This window comes from Genypterus blacodes, unplaced genomic scaffold (assembly GCF_046128005.1).
Source record: "Genypterus blacodes isolate CSIRO-AG114 ecotype Tasmania unplaced genomic scaffold, CSIRO-AGI_Gbla_v1 ptg000044l_1, whole genome shotgun sequence".
NCBI lineage: Eukaryota > Metazoa > Chordata > Actinopteri > Ophidiiformes > Ophidiidae > Genypterus > Genypterus blacodes.
Window position 1 is genome coordinate 1,437,714 of NW_027466857.1, and position 25,557 is coordinate 1,463,270.

A 25,557-nucleotide genomic window follows, 5' to 3' on the forward strand; every position below is an offset into this window, starting at 1 on the left:
AATGTGAATGGCAAGTGTGTGCGTGTCTCATTTGTGGTGCGAACGCGTCTGTAGAGCGCCACTTCACCAAAGGCCACGGCAACTTTCCACGGGACTTTCCGGCTGCTAGCAGGGCGTCATGTGTCGTTGGCGAGCGCACCGGCTCGAAGAACTCCCTGTAGTTCCCATATCATCTCTTTTAGCTCTTTTAGGTGAATGATTGGAGCCGGGTTAGGGTTAGGGTCCCGTCCGAGAGCTGTTTTCATTTTTCCTGCAACTTAATACAAGACAGAATGATAAGATGGTCTCCGTCTTCTACAGGTACAGAGCAGTGTGTGAAAAGATGAGTGACAGCTGGGGAAAAAAGCAGCATTTGGATGCATTTTAACAATTGTGACAGCATAAAGGCAGAATGCAGAAATTGCAGAATTAAGCTGTCATGTCGAGCAGGGTCCACATGACATCCACAGCCTCTTCACTTCCAGCTGGGGAATAATGGAGAAGCTGTCTTTGTTTCTAGTCAAGCATTGCAATCATAGAGGAGCACTGAGAATGAAACAGAGAATGACAGCAGCCTTAATCAAACTCACTTGCCGCCCCTGTTTGAACCACAAACCAGTGGCGCCACCAGGGGGGGCTAAGAGGGGTCCCCTGCAAAATCGCTGGCCCCCCCAGTGGTCGCCAGCGCACCCGCCGTTGCCGCCGTTGCCGCCGTTGCCGCCGCACAAGCCGCCGCACAAGCCGCCGCACAAGCCGCCGCACAAGCCGCCGCAAACTTGGCGCTGTTGGGCACATAGTACACCCGGGCACATTCGCTGGTGTCGGCACACTGGCGACCCCAAGATTTTCAGTGGCCCCATCTGGCTTCCCCCAGGAAAAATTTCTGCAGGCGCCACTGCCACAAACAACAGTCCTCCACAACATCTGTGGAAAGAAATGTTCTGTTGTCATTGATCAAATGACTGGCACCTGAAATTAAAGTGTTCTTAACCCTTTAATTGGTCACAGAGTCATAAAATATATATTATATAATATATAATAATAATCTGTTGGATTCATGATAAAAATCTGGATGAGATGGACATTGGAATTTGAATCATCCAATCATTGGAATCATTTGATGTAATCAATCCATTGTTATTGAATAGGCTATATTTTCATTATACTGTGAAGCTGAGATGGAAGCAATTTAAGATTGAAATAACAATAAATTGTTCTCAAAATGATATTTTTTAATTTAGTCATTTGATGAGACACACCTTTGGTTTATGTAGAAATGAATAATATGGATAAGAATAGATAAAAGACGGCACGGAGAACAGCGTGATGAGAAGTGTGGCAGAGTTTTTGCTTGTGCAATGTCTGGGCATTTGCGTACCCACCTACCACAGGCGAGGAAAAATAAACTTTGCAAATGCTCATTTTAGGCCCATCAGTGGGAGTTAAGAGGAACGCGGTTGCCATGGCTACATGCAGTGTATAATTCCTTGTGCATTGATTTGATTTGTGGTTTAACTGAACAATGTTTAAGGTGACACACTTGCAACCCAATAAAAAAGAAATATTTTCTCTGGCATTTGCACATTAAAAATATTAGTTACTCTGATGAATCAGTTCTTCATCCCATTTTCCAGCTGAGTAAACAGCTTCAGCAATTTGCTGAACCAATTATTTTTTATTCGAGAGCTTTTAACTGAAATGACTCTATTGTTTTGCCACTACACTCTCTATTGAGCCATTCACCACAAGAGTATGTCATGACCTTGTCTCTTTCTCCTGTTACATTCTTTCCTTGTTTATGTTGTTGGGAAGCAGCATCTGATCAGAGTGTCATTGAGCCTTTGTACTCTGCTTTGAGAAAATGTACACAGACAAACATTACAAAATAAATTAATGTTTATTACTAAGTAAATAGTCTAGCAACTGAATAAGCTTCAAGTTACTACCAAATTAAAAGTATGTTGCTTACTTGGCATGAAAAAATAAGTGACAAGAAAAACTTGTGTGTAGTAGTAATAGGATTTAAAAACTAATGATCCGGTAAAAGGGTTATGTTGAATAATTATTAACTGATCTATTTCAATGCCAGAAGCCAGAAAAAGGCTGAGGATGCGTTTATACCATTGAGTGGGTTTATTAACATTCTGAGAGAAGCCAATTGTTACCTACTATAAATATTTTATCTGTACACAGGACTAAGTTTGATAAAAACCCTGAGAAATCAGACAAAAAAGTGTTGTGCGGGCAAGTAGGAAGATAGACAATAGCAAATACAATAGCCCATGATGTTTTCCAGGATGGGTTTGAAAGAAAAAAGACAAGGCTTTCGAATGAGTTGTAATTTAATTTAGGTCTAGGGTTGATCATTTTGCAGAGTTGAAAATGGCTGCCACTCCTCCCAATTCAAGCCACATTTAAACATATTTTTTTAGTTCAGGAGAGAGATATAACAAAACATGGCTTTCCAATGCGAGGTCCCTGAAACTCTGACCAGGACACTCCATACATATAATGTGACCGCTTCTAGCTTTTCACTGATGCGCCACTATGACATCAATACATAGAACCCCAATGTAACAAATCAAATGGTAAGAAAATGCAGTTTTGCTGAATTACATCTCAGCTACACACCCACCTGCTCCCACCTGAACTTCTCTAAACTCCTCACAACATAACTGTACAACAATACATAACTGGTATCTCTTAGCAAGAACACGCCTGTCTCCCAACTCAAAGGCAAAGTTAACATAAGGAGGCTGGCTGGACTCCCTAACGTTCACTCGCAAAAGAAAAAGTGCCTTATACACTATCTCTAAGGGAGGCATTGGCTCAGTGGGTAGTGCTTCCGCTTGGTAACCAGAGGGTCGCCGGTTCTCAATTGCTCCCCCCTCTGCGAAGGGTGGTAATGTAATGTAAGTCGCTTTGGATAAAAGCGTCTGCCAAATGATCGTAATGTAATGTAATCTCAAACAATAATACCATGACAGTGTGAGAGGCTTCTTCAGAGGAAGAAGTAGCATGTGGTCTGTAGGTTGGATCTATCACCTCATCATTATTTTCCTCTTTTCTGACCCTGAGTCCTCGGCATCAGTTGATTCTTCCTCCTCTTTATGTTCAGCATTGCCCTCCTGGTCATTCTTTTCAACAACATGGTTAAAAATGAGCTCACAAGCCTCCCGTGCAGTAAAGCGCCTCTGCCTCATCTTGTGCTGCCTGTCTGTCTCAAACTAAAATGTGAAATGCCTCAACACCTCTTGTTGTTGTCATACCCATTGCTTGACCACACACATTATTATATTATTAAATTCAATAAAACACCCATAATTAAATCAAGTTACTTCAATCTACAAAATTATTCTAATCATGAAGAGCCTAGTATCAAACAACCCCCATTATTTTCAGACCATTTGATGATTAAAAAACATATTTAAACGGCATATTTTGGCCAGGAGGGCTAGAATGTTGCTGGTTATTTCCTTTAAAATAAGACACCTGAAGCTTTCTGGCAAAAAGTTAAATCAGTGGTCTTGTGGACATCAGTGGAGGTATGCAATCCTTGTTTGCGTGTTTTAGTTTTTGAAAGCCAAAAACATTTGTTGGTGTCAGGGCAGCCTTGTTTGTTAAACATCCCTGCCAGATCATTGAAGGTAGAAAGATTCCATTATAAAAAATACTATAACTACAAAATCTCTTTTTAATATTATGAATAGATATCATTTATTTATTTTTTACCCACCTCTAGTATAGATACTGATATAAAGCTGTTTCAGCTTGAAGTAATTCTGATCCTCAGCACTGTTAACTACAGATGATGGTTGATGATGATGTATTTTCTGTATTTTGGTGATATTGCAGTGTAATTTAGTTATTTACTCTTCAAAGTGAGCAGGAAAAAGTAAACAAACATTTCTTTATTGAAATAAGAACAACTCTGAAATACATTTTTACATAAACATAGATTGAACTCCTCTTCTGAAATAAATAGATAAAACATTTTCAGAAAACATCTTGGAAGCCTCATTTGTGGTCTCCCTCTGCAGATCTTGACTGGTGTGTTGTTCTTGTGTCTTTTTGGCGTTTCCATAGCAACAGCATGCCAAAGCGGATGGCTCTGATCTGCTTCCTGTCTCTGGTCATGCTGATGAGCGTCCTAGGAAATCTACTGGTTATGGTAGCCGTCTGCAAGGACAGACAACTCAGGTAACATGCTGCTTTCTCTCTTGAATTTATTCCTTTAACACATCTGTACTTTACTTTTACTTCTTTAATTATTCTCACCTCTCCTCCTTTATTCTCTCTTTCCTTTTTAACTTCCAGTTATCTGCTTCTTTCCTTTCTTGGTTGTGTTTTTCATTACAGCAGAGCTAAACTAATATTGCTACTTTTGTTGTTGGTGTAAGTATTTATTAGGTGTATATGCCAGAGTAAGAGCAGGTGAGATTCTGTATATAAAGCAGTGGGGACAGGGAGCTGAGTTGGCAAGTCAAACTGAGGACAGCAGTCTTGAGGGAACTTGTGTCACCACGATTTGTTGATTTGTTTTACTTCTCCCTTCACCTCCTCCACTTTGCGTCTTTCCTTCCCTCCTGTATCCTTGCTCTCTCTCTGTTGAAGTCTCCATCATGCCAATCAAGTATAATTGTGTAAATCTACAGTGGTTTAGGACTCAAAACTAAAACTCGGTGACTCAACTTGTGATTTGACGACTTGAATACTAGCAACATGTGATTTGGTTCTACCTCCACCAGCCTCTGCCACCTCTGTCACAATCACACACACACTCAAACACACGCACAGAGCTCTAAATGGAGCTGACAGCAGCAGTCACTGACTCACCAGCTGCCACACTATTCATCCATAATCTCCACACAGACATAGGTACTGTTACCAACCAAAGCGTTTTTTTCCCCAATGTCGTGTTAAGGGTTTCACACAAACACGCACAGTCACATGCAGTGCCATACATTATGCTCGCTGTTTATAGTGGCGACAGGACACTTTCTTCTAAGCAATCACTCATTAATGGATGGATCTCATTAATATTGAGTATATCTTTTCCAAAGTCGTGAGCTGTCATGCTTTGTGATGTTTTGAAAATTGAAAAAATTACACATTTTGATTTTATCATCTATGATATTGTACTTTTGTCCAATATTTTGTGTTTAAGAGTGACCTTTCACATTGTCACATTAGCTATCGAGGCACTTGCTTTTCCATTATTTCACTCTTTCTTATCATATCTAGTTATATCTAGTCATTGGTGAAAGTTTTACCAGAAATAGTTGAAGTCAATGCAAGTAGAAGACAGAAAAGAAAACATAAACATAAAAATAACAAACACAAACACATTATTTCAACTTCTTGGTATGTTAATGGTTTTTAAACTATTTTACATCACAGCCAACAGAGCAGTGTTTGTGTCTGCGGTTGTGTTATTTTGTTGTCAGCATTCATGCGCGTGTGTGTGTGTGTGTGTGTGTGTACTGTACAGTACGTTGTGATTTAGTGTGATTTAAGTGTGCAACATGCGGAGAGGAGGATTGAGCAGACAGGTGTATAGTTCCAGCAGTAACTGGCTGCTGTTTGGGTTAGTGAGAGGCAGATAGAAAACACTTACAGCCCTCCGCTTCTACTGATGCTATTTATAGATTGCAGATTGTCCACACTGCACATAGAATGGATAAAAGGCTGCTGATTTGATGGCTGACCATCTATTGTGCTGGTCCGCCTGCTTTGTGGGTCTGTGAGTGCAACCAGGGCTTCTTATAGTGGCTATTCTGTAAAAGAGATTGTCACCCCTGAACATTGCATCAGGATAATCAATTTTCATATAAAGGTTTCCATCTGCATGTTGCTGCAAGATGGCATGCACAATAAAATGTTTACAAGCTTTAGGTCTGCAAGGATAATTCTGTGCTTAACAATTCTAAACCATAGAATTAAAGCTTCTGTCTGAATGTTTGGTACTATATTAGGACATACTTCATGCTGAAGGAATGTGTGATTCCTTCCCTGAATTTGTGGTTCCCACCCAACTTCAAGTATCCTGAATATTATTGCACTCAAGACAGCAAGAGACGCCAATAGTGCATGTACCAAAACTTCACTTCCAGACACAGCAACAACAGCAGATGCCATGCAAGGAATCTCCCCATTTTAGTAATCAGATTAATGGGCGTTACACTCCATTATCAGTCCACAATGTTCTTCCTTTTCCAATGTTCTTCAAACCTCTCCACTGCTGCGTCATTGTGTAGAAAAGTTGCATATGTTCATCTGATTGTGGTGGTTGAAGCTCCTACTAATTCATTATCAATGTTGGTGCATTCCTTCCATGGATGTTTAAAATACTCGCCCGTTTTAGGCTACCCAAGTTTTGACTCTGACAGAAAGGCAAAATGACTGACTGACTAATTTCACATCCTGCTCACTGACTGTTATACTGTGTCTGAACAGTCTATTAATGTCCTGCACTGAGGCACGTATGTGTGTGTGTGTGTGTGTGTGTGTGTGAGTGTGTGAGTGTCTGAGAGATAGAGACTGAGGCTGAAAGAATGTTCTTGTGCATGTGTGGGTGAAAGTGAGGTAAAGAGAAAGACTGTATTTGTACTGTGTACGTTTGTGTGCGTGTGTGCGTGTGCATGTGTTTGAACATCCCAAAAAAGGGTCATGGTTTCTGTCTCACTTTCTCTCCCTCTCTTCCTTTTTCTTACTTTCATTCACTCTCGCTTGGACTCATTCCCTCTCTCCGTCTTGTTCGCTGTCTCTTTGTATCTTGCTTCCTCTCTTTCTCTTTCTGTTACATAATAACACTGATTAACACAAATGCAAAACAATCACATAACCAAAACATTACAATATAAGCAATTTATAACCCTGCTAACAATTCACACTCATTACAAAACACACATTCATTTAGACTAATTGATACCAAGAGAAGAAGTAGATTGTTGACACATTAAGTATTACTAAGACAATTTATATTCAAACTTCTTGGGCTACACAAGCAACTTTTGATCTCTTCTACAGGAAAATCAAGACCAACTATTTCATTGTGTCTCTGGCGTTTGCCGACCTGCTGGTGTCGGTTCTAGTCATGCCGTTTGGTGCCATCGAGCTGGTCCACCAGCACTGGATCTATGGGGAAACATTCTGCTTGGTTCGGACCTCACTGGATGTCCTGCTGACCACTGCATCCATACTACACCTGTGCTGCATCGCATTAGACAGGTGAGACAGAGCACTGGTGTTTGATGGTGTATTGATCAATTCCCCCCAGGATTTCACTTTTTTTGTGATTTTTGTGCATCAAAATCACTGATTTTGCTGTGGCAATTTTTGCAATTTTTTCCCCATTCATCACAACTTCTACACTTTTTACATGACAAACCCAAACCCAACAATCTGTAATTTCTCATTAGGCATTTCAAATTCTGCCACATCATCAACATTGTAATGTTAACGTCAGATGGTTCAGACAAACCAATTTGACTATATCTATTGGTAAGGGAATATTTACTTAATTTAAATATTCCAGGACACATTATGTTGTTATATATTGTACAATTGTATCAGAGATCTCATGGTTGGATGGATGGATAGATAGATAGATAGATAGATCAGACCCTTTTATTGTCAGAATTTCTCCAAGTCTATTCTTGTTATAGGAGAGAATTATCTCTGTTTTACTTTCATCCATTTTAATTGGACTCAGAATTGTTTTATATCCCATGATTGCTGATGATGTAGACATGACTCAGTCAGATCCTAATCATCTGCAGAGAGAGAGTATATCTGTGTGTCATCGACCTGCTAAGATAAGCAATAGAGATAATTGAGTTTGAGCAAGAGCGGCCCCAGGATCAAGCTCTGGTGGAAAGCACATGTCCTGGCTCTCCTCCCACACTCAACTTTGCCAGTGGTAGCAAAATATGTCCAGTGACAATTGAACTGACAGCATTAAAATGGATGTGGTTTAGAGGTGTCCATGTCCTATGATAGAGTGACATGTGAAGTCCATTTTATGTGTGTACATATGCTTTTATTGCAAAAGGTTCTGGATTATTCAGCATTAGACAAACCAAAGCTGCACAACTCATGAAGCAACAGTCATGAAGGAGGAGCTGGAACAGTACAGCATTCATTACCTAGTCAATATTCAGGCAATGACTGCTATGGCCTCCTTTCCCTAGTGAATATGTTCTCCTCAGTTACTTGCTTTAATGACCCACTGTGTTCAGTGTTTGTCATCAGAAGCGATGACGAACAAGGGTGGTGCCATCCTGCCAACTCATGCCAGTGTCTTTGGGCATGATCCCTCCTGTGCCTGATTCAGAGATGGTGTCACAGTGGGGCACAATAATGAAATAATTTAAATGTTCTGTAAGGAAAGTTTTGCACAGGCAGAATTGAGATGCACAGCCGCTTAACTCCATTTCTGGGCAGCACACTCTAACGCTAACAAAGTTAGCTGGTATCCACCATTCTTTATTCCATATTTGATGGATTTATTTGATATGTTATGCTTTTGAGTAGACTTACAAGTAAAATGTGATAAAGTGCCTCCAGTTTTATACTAGTCATTGTACCTGTACATTTCATTGAGCACAGATTTGATTATGTTTCAGCCAGCATTAAATGTTCTATTAAAAAGTTAGGCAATTCAATTACAATACCTCTTCAAAGGAGAAAGCTGATTGACCAAACAAGGCATTACTCGTTGGAACTGCAGAGTCACCATTCCTGAAGCCCTGGTATGAGCTTGGCTGAAGTTTTGATGTCGAAAGATGAATTTATTGAACAGAGGGGAGACATAACCGCAACCAAACATTTAAAAATGAATTGCAGCCAGACCCTAAGTGCAGGCACAGTCTAAAAGAGTGTTTATTGAAATCACTCTTCAAAGTTTCCATCAATAGATTTATTGGAGCTGATGGATCACAGGTGTGCAGTGGATTGGCAAGAAACAGGAACCGGGTAGCCACGCCCAGCCAGGCGAAGGCAGACACACACAGACAGAAAAAAAGTAGGGGGAAAACACAAGGGAGGAAGTCGAACAGCGTCAAATCCTTACAAGTATGTTGTTTCCCTGGGATTTGGCAGTTTATCCACACTTTTTCTTGTTAGATCATACAATGATATGATGGTTTTGTGGTAGAATTGTGGTTTGCAGCAAGAGAGTGAAGCAGTATGAATGATGTGGTAATATCAGCATGTATGTAAATTATTTCTGACTATACATTTCGCATTGTCTCTTCAAACTTTCATTTTTCTAGCTTGTTTCTCATCTTTGGTAAGATTTTTAAATCTATTAAAGTGACCACTGAAGTTAGATCTAAATTCTACCAAGCAGCTTCCTGTTGTGAATTTCAATGTATAGATTTTTGGAAGTTGGTGGCGTTGGGGGTTGGAGTATGATAGCAGGATGGAATCAGGTCAACATTTTTTGATTAATCTGAAGAAGAAAAATTGTGCAAATGCAGATGGCTAAGGAGTGAGAAATTAAGGATTTGAGCATGCTATGAAAAACCTGTCCCTTGTCTGCTCTGTGGTGCAGTAGATGAAAGAATAAGCCTCCAGATAACTTTGGCCATTTTTTGCTTTGACTGTTGATGGGCTCAGGGTTAGAGGGATGGGAAACGAAATTAACTTTAATCAGCAGCTCAACCCTTTACTGCTGTTTATGCTTTCAAAAGCAACACTAATTCAGCTTGGTTAACTGCGGAAGACGTCCAGATTATGCCAAGCAAAACCCAACGATTATGTGCCTGAAAATGGACAAAAGCTCAGCCATTAGGTCCTTCTCTTACACTACAGTTGGAAGTAAGGTACAACCCCCTGAAGGGAGAAGATTGGAAACATCAATGACACTTCCCATGGAGAACATTACTTAACATAGTTTCTACTTCACTGTAAAATTACATCACCTTTACTCTCTATAAGTGAAGTTGCTGGCAGTTTTTTCTGTCTTGGTTTTGTTACCAAATAGTATTTTCAGCTTTATTGCATAGTGTTTATTCTGTGGGAACGAATACATGTTTTGTTTTTTTCTTGTTTCTTTGGTTGTCTTGTATCTTGTTTCTGGACACTGATATAAGAAGGGACATAGACGGACTGGCTGGAGACTGTCTGATTCCTCAGTTGGGGAGAGCAGGAAGTCGAGCAGCAACAAAAGAATCTCCAAAATCTGTGTTTCATTTACATTTATCAGTTTCTTACAAACCAGCTCTGTGAGCACACGCACATGCCAATGCAACCAGATATTTACTGCGCCAACAGCCCAGACAGCTACCACAACCAGACAAATCGAGCAACCTCCCTGCCACCCCAGCTGGCCATGCATGTCACCCAACCCAACAACTGCATATCCGGGCAAGGAGCTGGAAGGCCAGATTCCTACATGCCATCCACAACTCAAACCCTGTTTGTCCCTGAGGACCTACAGTATGTGTTTGAAGTGCATAGCAGCATGTGATAGGTACAGAACAGCTCAGGGCAAGACCACAGCAACATTGGGCCTGCCCCACCTGTGATCCTTGGCCGGCTGTGGTCCAAAATAATATGATATGTTTTGTCTTCACAGACTCTCTGCCAGTGTATTTGACCGCTGCACTGTGCCAGGTATTGTTCGATGAGTTTTCTGTTCTGTGGTAACAGCACATACACCATTTTAGACATTTTTTAGCCCAAGATATTATTGCAGATGTGAGACCAGAAGTCTGCATTTGTGATGAGGGATAAGTCTAGCTGTCTGTGTTAGCCAAAATGAAATATATTGTATGTTGAAAAGGATATAATTTAGTTGATTGAACAGATATAAGACACTCTGAAATGGTGGGCCATAAATCTAAATTGATCGGTATCAATTTCAAGAATCAACTTCAGCCAACCAGCACTGGTGTACTCCAGAGTTTGGGCATATTAATGTTGTCTTGCATACCTCATCCCAGTGTCCATGTGGGGATCCTACCCTCTGCCCTTGCCTAGCACTCCTCAGCTCAATTGGTAAGAGGGAAGTCGGTGATAACTCTGAAAGATGGGGGTCTCATCTAATCATCGCATCACATTATGAATGAGGTTTCCCTCACTTCAACTGAACACAGTAGTTTACTTAAATAGGATGGCCCTACCCCTCTGGTCCTGTTTTGGCTTAGATGAGTCAAGTGGGACATACTGGGCTCTATGGACTAGACACGGATGACACTTTCTCTACTGGTGAATAACAGCCCTAATATCCTGTTTAACCAATCCTGGACCTAGTAACTAAGACTAAACTAGGCCTAAGTGTTAATAATGAATGTAAAATAAAACCGATTCATAGATAAAGATCTAATAATAATAAAATATGTAGCCTGATATATAGACAATAAACCAGACTGCATCCACTAAGTAGCATTGCAGCACTGGGCAATTTGAACTGTCCTTAGCCAGGGGAAGTTCCTTCCTACGGGCATGAATGCCACTGCCCCCCTAGGTGGATGTAGCTCCATAAAGCTTTTTGTGGAGTGCCACAAAAGTAATGCTTTACCACTTACAGAGTAGGGCAGAGCTGGAGATTTGCTCTACTCTGAATGAATCTGCTAGAAATTATTTTAACTTAAAAAATAAAGCTTAGATTTGCACACAAACTGACATCAACGCACACAATACCCAAGAACAACTTCTTGTGGTGAACAGTTTGAGAAGGGTTTATTCAGTGTAAAGCTGCAGTTTTTTTTTTCAGGTGCAATTTTCTTTTGAGTCTTAGGTATTGCCTGCTTAATGAAGATGTACTGCACTTCCTGTGAATGTTCCAGATTTAGTACTGATGGTCAAAATGTATTACATGCATTGCTGACTGCCAGAATGACTAAGGAAAGAATGGATGGACGGGGCAAGAAAGTGATATTGTATATTTCTGCGTGGCTGAGAGACTATGTTATAGAATATGATAGAAAAAAATTAATGTAAGTGAAGTATAATAGTGAAAAGAGAGGAAATGGAGGAAAACACAGAGAGAGATAGAAGAGATGATATAATACAAGTGAACAGCTGCAGGATAATGTGTCATTCATCCACTGTAAGTTGATGATGCTGAAGGGTGGAAGGGATGGAAATGAATGGAGACTAAAAATACCAAAAAGATGCTGAACACAATGGCATTCAGTGCAGAATTGACATGGACGGAAAATAGATAGTTAGATAGATGAAGGTAGTATGAAAATGGAAAGAGCTTGAATGCAGAAAAAAATTAAAGCCAAGTCATTAATATTCACAATATACAATTATACTTGAATTACGTTTGAATAACTTTTTTCATAATTGAAAGGTCTAAAAATAGATTTTCAACTCTGTTGGTTATTAAAGCAAGATGAATATTATCTTTTAAAATACTGCGTCTGATCATGTCAATAAATCGATGATTTCAGTAAATAAAACATCCATATCAAGAAACATTGTAGACATGGAATACATTTTTTTGATTTTTATCAGAAATGTATGATTATCGACAGCTGCTATGAAAAACCATCTGTGATGCAAAGTCATTTACTCAAGAGGCAAACAGCAGGAAGCTATAGAGAGACAGGAGAGGGGGAGGGCAGGCAGAGCCACTGTGTGGGACAAAGGGCTGAGAACAGCTCAGCAGACTCATTCAATCCAAGGCATATATTGCATTTTCACTCAAAGAGCAAACTGAGCGATGACCTTCTCATAATAGCACAGGCCTCGGAGAAAACCTTTACTCAACCAAAACATTATGGAAGTCCTGCATCTTGCGTTTAGGCTAGGAATAGACTACATAATACTGCAGGTTTAGTAAGAATAAGAAATCTCCTTATTTATGTTGCATGCTAGCCATATAGTGAGAACGCTCACTCTGCTTATTGGTTAGAAATGTCGGTGAGGTGAGTAATGCCAGAATAACTAAATGTCAGGGACCATGGCACAAAAAACACTGGATCCAAATACACGAGTCGGCAAAGGGGTTCAAATAGTGATGGCGAGATGAAGCGTTGAAGCTTTCCATCCAATTGCTGGACACACGGGCAAGAAGCTTCACATCGGTTCATTTGCTCTACTGTGCCATCAAGTGGTTAATAAATGTAAAACAGGCACTGATTGTATTGACACCATAGCTTTGGTGTGTGAAGCTTTGAATTGAATATATCAGGAGTGGTTAACCAGTCCAGCTCATAGAGCCACAACACATCCAAACACCACTTCGAAGAGCCATATAGGTGATGGAGAATAAATCAAAATACAGTCACAAAAAGAAAAGATTTTAATATAACTTATTACTTGGCATTTGGCATTCAATTCACAGCAAATTGCATGCAATTGAAATTTGTCTTATCACACACACACAAACACATGCATTACAGAGGGGGTGGAGCCATTATACGGTGCCCATGGAGCAGTTGGGGGTTCGGTGCCTTGCTCACGTGCACCTCGGCAGTGCTCTGGAGGCAAACTGGCAACTCACCAGCTACCAGTCTGATTACTTGGTCCACATGGGGACTCGAACCGGCGACACTCTGGTTCCCAGCCGTGCACTTAGCGGACTGAGCTACTGCCGAAAATGACATGACACTAAATAACATGGAACACACATGGCATTTTATCAGTGGTATGTGTCCTTGCTTGCTATTGTCATTTTGAGCAGGCATCAAGGGACTCAAAATGATCACAATGACACATCAGAAAACATACTTTACCAAGAGACCTCTGTAGGAAAAAATGTGCTCTGATTGAGGCATACATGTTCACCTCCAACAATTCCAGTTCACCACAAACTCTTCCTCATAGTGTATACAGAACAGCAAGTGAGTTGTATAGGTGTATTGTGTCAGCTGCATCTTCACTGCAAACACTGCAAATGTACCTAGAGACTGGTTGTTTTGGTTCGGACCCTGGTGTGACTACAGTGTTCACAGATGCCCAAATGGAGGTGGGGGGGGGGATGTCAGATTTCACCCTTATCAGCCGTTGTTTGATCTGCAGTTTGAGCAGGACCAGGAGCATTTACTACCAAAGAAGCTCAACAGTCTTGTTTGCCAAATCAAATCGCTCCCATAAAAAGGGGGATTGTCTGCAAAGACAAGTCTATAGGAACAAGATGATACGGTCACATGGAGATGTGTAATTCTGGTCAGAGGGGCTTGTGTGTGTGTGCAGTGTCCTATTTTTTAGGATGTAAACTGTACTGAGCCATTCATGTGAATTGCACTTGAAATAAAGCTGGATTAGGTTTGACTTAATTTGCAAAATAGAAGTTGTCTTCAGTGTCATTATTGTATCTTGTTGATTGAAGATCACCTGTGATCAGTAATGTAGACTGTATTGTAGAGTAAGCATTATTTGAGCAGTTTTTGCTAATAGCTTTGACACTATTATCTAAACATGGTGATTTGTGAAGAGGCGGTGCTTCACATATGCTGCTCTAGACCAGGCTTGCTGTGGCGCTAATTTACCGTGGTGACATTGTGACATTGAAGAATCAGATGAGGGGCGCTATTGAGCAACCGATGGAGTAGGACGCTTGCTTGAGAGTCTCCCGCAGTATCTCATCCAAAATGCTTTGTATCAGTGTTTCTTTTTACCAGTTTTAACCGATGCATCACTTGCCCGAAGATTCCCCAACAAATTCTGCACTAGTAGGTCGTTAGTAAAGTAAACAATATGAGCCAGAATATGAGCCCGAAAAAAGCCCAGAAAGGTCAAAAGCCCCAGCTGAAACTCACCACCGTGACTCCGGCAAGGACTGCCGCTTCGGCCCCGGCTGCCCCGACTTGAGAGTCTCCCTCCCCGGAGACTGATGTGCAACCCGCAGATGGAGATCGCATAGATCAGCTGGCGACGCTAATCCAAACAATGAATACCCAATCGATAACAGAGTTGAAACAAGAAATCACAAACTCCCAGACCGTTCTGGGAAGCAGAACGGTCTGGGAGTTTGGGATTTCTTGTTTCAACTCGAACTGTGATCGACCCCTGGAGTTTGCATTCCTTCGGTCAAAAAGTTCTCACTCTTCTCCCAGGTACACAATTCCTACTCCAGGAAAGATTATTTTCTTATAAACAACTCTAACCTTTCTAACCTTAACCTCCGTTTGATCTGGCCTGCGAGCCGGTCCGGCCTGAGCGGCCGCAATTCGGCACACCCTATCTGGCGATCCAGGCCGCCCTCCCCGCGATTCGGCCTGCCCGGCCCGTGATCCGGCCCGTCTTGTTGTCTAACTTTTGTTCGATAATTTGGTATGGCCCCTGAGGGCTGCTGACAACATCAAAATGGCCTGCGATAGGAAAAAGGTTCCCCACCCCTGCTCTAATGATTTGGTACCAATTCAGGAAACACTTAAACTTAAAACGCAAACGCATCCCCCCTTGGTCCAGTCCGCAACAACCACATTTCCCCCCCCTCATTCTTGGACTCTTCCTTCTCAGCATGGCACCACAAAGGCATACAATGTTTCCTTGATCTGTACTCCGGTGGCAGTTTTAACAGCTTCTCCAATCTGTCAACCCAATATACAGTAGACTATCTGCTAACCAATTATTTAAGTACTTCCAAATCAGACACTTTGCCTGCAGCAATTTCCAAAACTTCCCTTCCCCTCCCCCTCAACTCATGTGGGAAGACCTGCTAACGTTCAAGACACCACTAGGTGTGACAATCTCTGAGATAATAGCCGTATTCTGGACCTCGGGGACCTATCTAATTCTAAAACAGTGGCTGCCTGGGAGACTGAGCTTGAACTCCATCTAGACATAGACTGGTTGTACACAGGGTCCATTTTTTTGAATCCAGATTGGCCGAAATATACACAGACATAGAGGACAAATGTAATAGATGTTCAAAGCCTCACTGTAACCTAAGCCACATGTTTTTTCTCTGCCCCAGGCTCCACAACTACTGGTCCGGTTACTTCAACACATTGTCCACCATATTGGGAATCGGTGGGGTTTGGGAGGGTTCAACCCTCCCCTCATATTGCCATCTTCGGCACCCCATCTGACTCACGGCAATTTAACACCTAAACCAAAAATAATCAGATGAGGGGACCAGGTAGACTTTTGATGTCAGAAATTATTTTTTGGCTCTCTTGAAGTTTTAGAAGTTACAGGTTTCTTGAAGTCATGATCAGATTCTCCATGTGTGTGCATCTGTGTGTGAGTGTGTGTGTGTGTGTGTGTGTGTGTGTGTGTGTGTGTGTGTGGTGTGTGTGTGTGTGTGTGTGTGTGTGTGTGTGTGTGTGTGCGAGACTGAGAGCGAGTGAGATCCAGTGTGAGAGAGAGAGAATGCATGTCAAAATGACGCTGCTTGTGTAATAGACAGTGCCCCACGGCAGTGAGTGACTGTGGAACACAAGTATGTGCTTTCGGTTTGGCTGTTCTCAGAAAGCAGCTCCAATATAAATAACGGTGGAAAACAAATGTCAGAAATAAACAGAGAATAGATCAAATAGATCAAAAGGGAACTGGGTAAGGACATGCCACCATTTAACCATGCTTTGTATGCTTCTAATCTTCATTCAGGTTAGTGAATTATTATTATTAGTGTGTGTGTTTGTGACCAGGTGTGTGTGTATGTGATTGTGCATATATTCAATGATTTTCTGCTTTGTTTGTATTGTGTTGTATGTAAGGATTAAGGCAAGAATGCGCCAAGGTATGTGCTCACCATTGAGGGTAGTGTGTGTGTGCCTGAATGCATTTGTGTGTGTGAATGTGTCATTTAAACCCTTACATCAGCACTTTAACAGCCAAGTTGCAAGCTTTCAGCAATGCTGTGCTGGTAACTCAAACAGAAACAGGTTTCTTGACCTTTTTTATTGCCATTCTACACGCAGACCACGCACAGAATACACAGCCACCTCAAATTATATTTAATCACAAACCTTCCTTTTTTTATGTTTCAGTGTCAATCCAAAAGCATGAAACAGACCCTGCAGCAGTTCTGTATGAGGTACATAAGAGGTTCTTCGGAAGATGTTTGTGAGAAACAGACTTTGGCCCAAATTTAACCTTACTTGGCAGTCGTTGACTAATTTTCAGTCTGGCCAGATTTTTAGCCTCATCAGCTGTTGTTTGAGTAGATTGAGGATGGCCAGACTGATTGATTAAAATTAGATTAAAAATCCATCCAACCATTGAGCAATCAGGTGAACCAGATGGCTAAAGGCTCTATACCGATAAAGGGATACAGAAACCTCAAACATCACGCAAGACACGGGAAAAGCTTTAAGTCTTGAATAAATTGATGAGGTAATGAGCTGGCGGAGAGGGACATTCAGGTCCAGGTAATGTCCTGCATGTTTCACACTGACTAGAGAACATGGACAAGCAAAAGAAGAAAAATCCTGAAAATCTGAAATTAAGTGGTTGAAAGGAGATTTTATATGAAGATAAAAATAAACCTCACCATGGAGCTGACAAACCTTCTTTACAAGCAATGTCCAGAAAAGGCAGCAAAGGTCTTCCAGAATCCAAAAAAGAAAATGGCAGGGTGGGAGGAGGTGGCGGGCAGGGGTCTGGCAGAGATAGGTCAGAGAAATAGTCACTCGATTTACAGCATATAATATTGAGGGTTTAAAAAGGAAAGAGAGAGAGATTAGATCAGGGGTGTCAAACTCAAGTGGTGCCGGACCAGTACATCATAGCATAATAACTTTAATGTAAATGGGCAACTCTAACTTTCCCCTTTGTTTTATTTTTTTGCAATTTGTTTTTATTGAAGCAGACATTGTACATGACATTGTGCTACGGTTGTAGGATGTTTTGGAGATCATTTTTTCATATAGAAAGAGGGTAAAGAGGAGATAGAAAGATAGAGAGAAGAGAGGAAGGTTGTGTTATCCCTACTATTGTTGTTTAACTTTATACATAGACCCTGAGGTAGAGTACAAGTAGATTGGAGTTGCAATGATGACATAGGGTACATACAGATCTTACAGGATGATTGTTTTAGTGCAAAGAAGTACAAGTACATATTCAAAATGTTTACATTTGCAGGTGCAGCTCAATAAATTTGAATATGGTAGTCTTCCCCATGATTGCGTTGCCTGATGAACCAGACTGTGAGACAATTTAAAGGTTCAGGAAACCTTTGCAGGTGATTTGAGTTAATTAGCTGATTAGACTGTGACACCGTGAGTCTACAATATTATAGAATAATAGAATAATACTTTTTCACAATATTACAATTTTCTGAGATACTGAATTTGGGGTTTCCATGAGCTGTAAGCCATAATCATCAAACTTACAACAAATAAAGGCTTGAAATATTTCACTGTGTGTAATGAATCTATAATATATGAGAGTTTCACTTTTTGAATTTAGCTACTGAAATAGATTAACTTTTCCATGTTCATGTCCATGTTGTGATCTGTTGAGCTGCACCTGTAATGAACTATCTATTTACAAAACATATTATTACATTACAATCATTTGGCAGACGCTTTTATCCAAAGCGACTTACATTACATTATATTACCACCCTTCGCAGAGGGGGGAGCAATTGAGGGTTCGGTGCCTTGCTCAGGGGCACCTCGGCAGGGACTCAAACCGGCAACACTCCGGTTCTTAAGCGGAAGCTCTACCCACTCGACTACTGCCTCTACCCTATTATGAACAACCTGAAATTTCTTAAGGAAAAAACATAATAACACATAAACAATGATAACAATACACTATAAATCAACTTGTCAAGATCTAGAAATTATTTTGGATTTACATACATATCGACATCGGTGTAGAAATTAACTGAACTAACTCACTAGCCATGGATAAGTCCCAAAAAAGTCTTGGAGGAACATAAAGTTTAATTCTGCGTGGACAGATACATCTGCTTTCACTGCCAACAATACAGGAGAGACATAATAATAATTAATAATAATGTGCTTGCTATATGGAGAGAAATTATAGAGAAATAATAATAGCAAACAACAATCAATGTAATTCAATTACATTTTCAGAACAAATACGCAGCATTTACTGAAAAGCACCAAGCTGGAGATGAACTTAAAAGAGCAATAACGATACTGCTGAGTAGAGCAAATATAATTTTTATTAAATATAATTAAAGATTGTAAGGTGCGGAAAGCCATTCACAGACGGAGATTATGTGAAAGAATAATTTACTAAGATATGAGAGAATCTATTCTTGGACTTCTTGACACCCCTGCATTAGATGATGTGCCCCATCCTTTGACTGACCAAGAGTGGACAAAGTCTGTCTAAGTCCTGAATTAAACCTGGGTTAGCCAATCACTCTCCTGCAAAAACAACAATTTTTGAAATTAGCGCTGCGATTGAACATAAAACTGTTGTCTGCCCGTCTGACAGGGGGATTATGATCACAGTATAATTATTTATATGCCGTCATCGAAGAGCCAAAATTGTCTCACAATGAGCTTTGGGCTGGGTCACGGGCCGGACCAAACGGGCCAGAGGTTCCCTACCCCTGCATTGAGTTTTTCCCGGGAGGTTTCCTAGTCTTCCTAGAGAGCTTTGGGCTGGGTCAGGAATTCCACTGATGTTGTGGGCCTGTAAAGCTCTATGAGACCTCTATGTGATATTGGGCTATACAAATTGAATTGACTTGAGAAATAACGATAAAAACTTTAAATCTCATTACCTGGCTTCATTAGAGAATTAACATACATACACATTAACTGTAAACGTAGTAGTAGATCTTTATGTGTTTTTAATGTATATACTACTTCTCTTATTTAATTAATGCAGAGAGAGACCATTCTTTATTTTTCAGCTTTTTTTCTTAGTTTGAATGTTTGTGATTTTGTGGTCAATCTTTGAAAGCTAAATGTTTTCGCCGTAAGTCATCTTGTACTCACTTTTTATTTATGGTAGTTTTGGCAGCTGTAGAAGGAAAGGTTATGCTATCAGCTGCACCAAACAGCAGGGCTGATCCAGTGCTGATGTTGCCTGAGAAACAGAATGCTGTATGAAAGATAAATGTCAGACAGGCCAAGTTATTAGATGGTGCATCCCCAGGAGCAATGCAGCAGCCAAAGCCAACAAATAATGTACCGCTTAATCGTCCTACGATGAGGAGACAGGGTTGTTTTAACCAGCTGGCTGGGACAACATCTGGCATTTACCGAGTGATGAGTGATCATTCATATCATCCTGGGAAGTGTAGGAATGCTCAGGGAAAAGGGCAATAAAAGGCGCTCTCAGTCAAAGGTAGTCAGAGAAGTTGACAGACAACAGGCAAGATGAGAGAGAGAGAGACAGGAGAATGAGATAAAAGGAAATTTACTTGAGAAAAGGATTAAAGGAGATTGACAGGGAATGAGAGACAGAAAATAGAGAGGCAGATAAAAGCCTGGAAGATGAAGAGAGAGGAAGACAGGAAAGGAGAGTGATTAACAGGGGCGAACAGCAAGAAAGAGAGAGGGAGACATTTGATTCTTAATCTTCATCTGTTTGATGATTATTTATTTTGCACAAATTCTGCTCTCGTGCCAACAAACAGACCAAAAGAGAGACATGTTCCTGTTTAAAATTTCTTATCTCTTCTGTTTTATTGAGCTAGTTCATTCATCCATTATTACCCTGTTTCTATCCTCTGCAGGTACTACGCTATCTGCTGCAAGCCTCTGGTCTACAGAAACAAAATGACCCCTATGCGAGTGACTCTGATGATTGGTGGCTGTTGGGTCATTCCTACTTTCATCTCCTTTCTGCCCATCATGCAGGGCTGGAATAGTATTGGCATTGATCATGTGGTGAGTACTGTGTGTATCTGTGGGAACACAAGGGGAGAAGTGTCAAGGTGGAGCCCACGGGAAAAGTTTGTAAAGATAAAACCCCAGGCTTTGTGAGGGAGAGAGAGCATGTGTTTGTGTCTGTGTGTGTTCGACCGAAACAGCTTTTACATAAACACATAAAGCAATAAGTATATTAGTGCTGAGATACACGTGAAATAGGCTCTCTGAGGAGTATCACGAAAGAGAAACTGATTTGTATGTTTCTATGGAAACAACAACCATGTATCAAACAGACTGAAACAAAGGTAGATGACACTGCAGTCAAGCTATTTCGTTCTGCTAATCAGAATTTAACAGATAAATTGATTTAACAGGTGTCTTGTTTATCCAATGAGTTCTGTTTACCTCATGTGGATTAGAGGCTGACATTTTTTCGGGAATCCCACGGGTCGGGAGTCAACTTAACTATTAATCACGTGATTGGGAAGAAACCAACCAATAGGAAGGAGAAAGAAGAAAACAAAAACAATACAGGACAGGCGCTGCCTTTAAGCCTACACTGTAACGCAAGTCAAAAGAACTACATGGCCCAGAAGCCAACAGTGCTCCCCGCCGCTGCTTTCCGCCAGAAGCCAGAGTGAAACAGCAATGGAGCGAGCAAGTGCCAGCGGAGTAACTGATGAGATCAAAAATGAGTGCAACAGAAAGTCCGCAACAACAACCTTTCTGTTACGCTCAAACCACTGGAAGTAAAGTCACAGAATGTTCCTAACTTCATGAGAGTCGAGTGTGACGCAATGAACACGCAGCATGACGCTTGTAAGACGTGTTCAATAATTATCAAATACGCCACTGAGTCAGGGACGAGTGGTCTCAAGAGGCATACGTGCAAGTTAATTTCGGGGAAAAATCTTTTTAAACATAACTGCAGCACACAAAGATACCTAAAAAATGAATGGGGAGAAGATCAAATCAAATTCAATGTATTGCCTAAAGCAATGTTTTTCAACCGGTGTGCCGTGAGAGATCGTCAGGCGTGCTGTGGGAAATTATCCAACTTCACTTGATTAGTCCGTGAGCTGAGCTGGTGCTGCTAAGTGTTGCGTTCAATCGCAGCGCAAATTTCGACGCGCCCCCCCCCCCTCCACAGAAGTGTTGTGTTCAATCGCCCCCCAAAATCCCCTCCCGTGTCACCCTCTAATGTGGATAGAAGAGTGACTGGCTCATGGGAGGAAATGTTATGATTGCATGGAAAATTAAACAATATCAATTATTACAGAGCACTTTAGAGGTAGTGTAATATGTACAAGCAGCCATTTTAAACCAGAAGGTGGTAAGGATATAAAGTATAAGTGATGATAATGAGGAGTGGTGTGATCATAAAAATACAGAAAAGCTACCAAGACATTTTTAAATGAACAAATTGGGTTAAAATCCTTCCTATTACTGCATATTCATGGGGTTTCAACTCATGATCTGAGAAGATGAGCCATATTTTCGCTCAAGACATGTAGTGTCGCTGCCCACTTCTTTCCCCCGCCGAGCATGAGCACAAGAACCCCAACCTAAGTTTACTGCTGTGACCATCCTGCCACCCACTCATCACCACTGGTTAAGGTAAGGTTTCAGATAGGTTAGGTTTGGTGTCATTGGTTGGAGGACCCTCTCCTTGTGCACAGAAATACATTGGGGCTCTGTCTTGAAAGCTACGTTGGCTGTGTCACCCTGCAGAGTGCAGAATGTTCAGTCTAAGTGTAGTAATGCTTAGCAAATTTGACTTTGAGACTTTTGTTTGTTACAAGTCCCAGCAATAGATACCAAATGTTGTTTCATAATCTGTTAATGTCATCTCTCGCTAAAGCTCTGCTGGCAGGTAAAATGCTTAAATTGTAAATATCTGATGACAAATAAGATAAAGGTGGTAATGTTCACAATAATTCATCATTATTAATTATAGAAATTTAAAAATTCTGTAAGTTTGTACCTGAAGAAGTCTATGTCTCTCTCTCTGTCCCCACTCTTGTACTTCGTCATGATGTTGAAGATTTAATTTTTCAAATCACAGACTCCGGTTTCTTAAAAGAATGGATTGTTAAGCTTTTTCAATCACACTCACAACAAAGAAAAACAGTATTATACGATCAACCTAAATTTGTTTTTACTCAACACACAAAGGAAAATGCAAACAAACCACACTTAGTAAAAAATACAATTGACAATACGAGCATATCAAAAATATTGATAACACAAATGTGACTGAAAACTCCAATTCCCTGCACGTTCTCACTGTGAGGGATATGTCAATCTTAAATGACAGTCTAGCCATTAGTCAAGAGTTGTTGTTTCCCGAGTGTAACCCCGGCGCCACACCTGACATAGAAGCGTTGTGGAGAGTAGCACTGTCAAAATTGTGATCGAGGAGGGCCACACCGGATGCAGAAGTTCTGTAAATAAGTGCAAAGAACCATGACACGCAGTTATTCTCATTTTCAACAATGTAACCAATGGCTGCTGATAAGCAGCATTATTTTTTGTGTCTGATCTTTCTTCTTCACCTGTCAGGTGCGAATGCAGGCAGTCAGACACAGGAACAGCACTGACAGGCAGAGACAACAAACCACATTAAGTTGACATTAAGTTGATCCTGGAGGTAGAGAAGTAGGGTCGGTCCAAAATCCTGCTGATTTGCCTGCATACTCAGTATTTACAGTATGTTATCATGTGTGTGCCCCGACAACAAGGTGGTACCAGTTCTTGGTGGTTGTCTACTAAGATGCGTTATTTTGATCAATTTAAGTCATCATGACTTGGTGACTTACAGAGAAAGACAATCCCACAATGCTATGCGGCGGAGCCTCTGGAGAATTATTTCGATTCACAATGGCGGACACAGGCGAGAACTGACTGAAGTCATTTTCAAATGTGAGTTAATTCAACTACTGTGGAGTTTTTGGATTTGTTTTGTCATAAATAATTACACGCTTACAAGCGCCTGTAGTTTGTACTGAAACTGAATGACTGCAAATTTTTGCATTTTTGGTCATTGACCTTTTTTGTGGATCAGCATGTTATTTTGCTGTGTATAATATATATGCTGGCCCCTATCTGTCAGTAATTGGCTAAGCGGTCATTCTGTTGTTTTAATAAACACAAGTGTTCTCAGGGCCCCAACAACACACCGACAATGTGTATTTGTATTTATCTATATTTAAATGTCTATTATGTTATGTCATATACTATTAATTAACTCTTGCCATAACAGTAACAGTCATGGATTTCGGGATTTTGAAAAAAGTAAAAAAAAAAACGAGTTCAATAACTTTTGATATGAATATTCTTGTACTTTCTATTATTATTGGGTAAGTTATGTGAAGAGGTCCATTTCTTTTTTCTTGTGTCTTTGATATTACCTTAAATGATTTTCCTTTAAGCATATTTATTAATGGAGGGATTAAGATGTTATTTATAACAAATAGAAATGTAAATTAAATAAAATCCCATCCAAAATTCTCAGTCTAAATTGATTTGTGACATATCTGTAGCAATGTAGGGTGTCACGATTAGCTGCCTAAGAAAACAGTATGATGCTGACTACTTAGGCAGCTGGCTACCGTGTCTATGTAGGCTGAATTTCAACAAGACCAAGCACAGATCACGCCATCATGTCATCAGCAATGACAACCTGCTCGCTGTCTTTAGGATCGCTACAGCACAGGACCTGAAACCAGACATTGACACACTGCACACAGGAAAACGGAGTCAGACATCAGGCCAGAAAACAATAAGGTAAGGATTTTTAAAATCCTGAATTAAAAATATAATAACATGTATGTAGAAGAACAGTTTAATATGTGTGCAATTGATGGTTGTGCTTGTATTTTGTTTTGTGTTTGTTATTTTCAGAACATGATCAATGGATGAGGATGGTTTTGATATGGTGTCCCAGGCTGTGGAGGGATCTACCTCAAGGACATCACCTCAACAACTTCACACAAAACTTGACCAATGTAGTGATATTTAGATTTAAAAAAAAGAGTTTCGAACAAATTAATAGTACTCATTATAATTTACAACCTATTTGATATTTCTCTTTATTTATTTGAAAAGTTTGATGCATACAATTTTGTAACTTGAGTAAATTGAGTAATAATCTAATAAAGATGGTTACAGTTACAAATGGCCCTTTGAGGGTAACCAAAATGCTGATGTGGCCCAAGATGAAAATGAGTTTGACACCCCTGATGCACAGTATGTCCAATTCTTTTGCAGCATATGTTACCAGCGTTGTGTAGATCGGTCTGTAGCTTCAATATACAATTTACATGTAGACTCCCTGTACTTCTCTACTTCCATGATCAACTGTCTGTCTTCAACAGTTTCTCACTGTTGTGGTTTCTTGTCTCTACCTTTCCATGCAGTTCCTGTGTCTGACGTCCTGCATTTGTGTGCAAGTGATTTCAAGGTTCAAAGATGAGACTTAAGTTTTATAATTCTCGAAAATGGGTTTGAGTTCTTGTGCACTCTAAATACACTGTCGCCCAGTAAGTTGCAATAAAAAAAACATTACCTTATGGGCTTAGTGTATAAGTGCGGCTGATTTGACTACAGAGTTTCAAATGGCTGCTGCCTTAACCACAGTTCTCAATTTCACATTTCAGCATTTCAGCTTCAAATAAGGGCAATTCCTTTTAACTAAAAATTATTCTTTCTCTCAAGATTTGATTTCTCAAATTTGAGTACTTGTTCAAAAAAGAATGCACATTTTATTCTACTTTTCTCTACTTAAAATATTTAGTTTTACTTTGCCCTTTGCCCCTTGGCAAGTTGTAATATTACGAGGATAAATAATCTGTTGGGGAAAGATGAA

General features: G+C 40.3%; 1 protein-coding gene across 1 annotated transcript in view; it reads left to right on the top strand.

Annotated features, from left to right (window-relative positions):
* The first annotated feature begins 543 nt into the window (after positions 1-543).
* Positions 544-25,557, top strand: part of htr4 (5-hydroxytryptamine receptor 4) — a 62,630-nt gene continuing 37,616 nt past the window's right edge. The window contains exons 1-4 of the mRNA XM_076149250.1: positions 544-775; positions 4,020-4,179; positions 7,009-7,209; positions 20,555-20,708. Of these exons, the coding sequence (XP_076005365.1) occupies positions 544-775; positions 4,020-4,179; positions 7,009-7,209; positions 20,555-20,708 (747 nt within the window). The remainder of the gene's footprint in view (positions 776-4,019; positions 4,180-7,008; positions 7,210-20,554; positions 20,709-25,557) is intronic.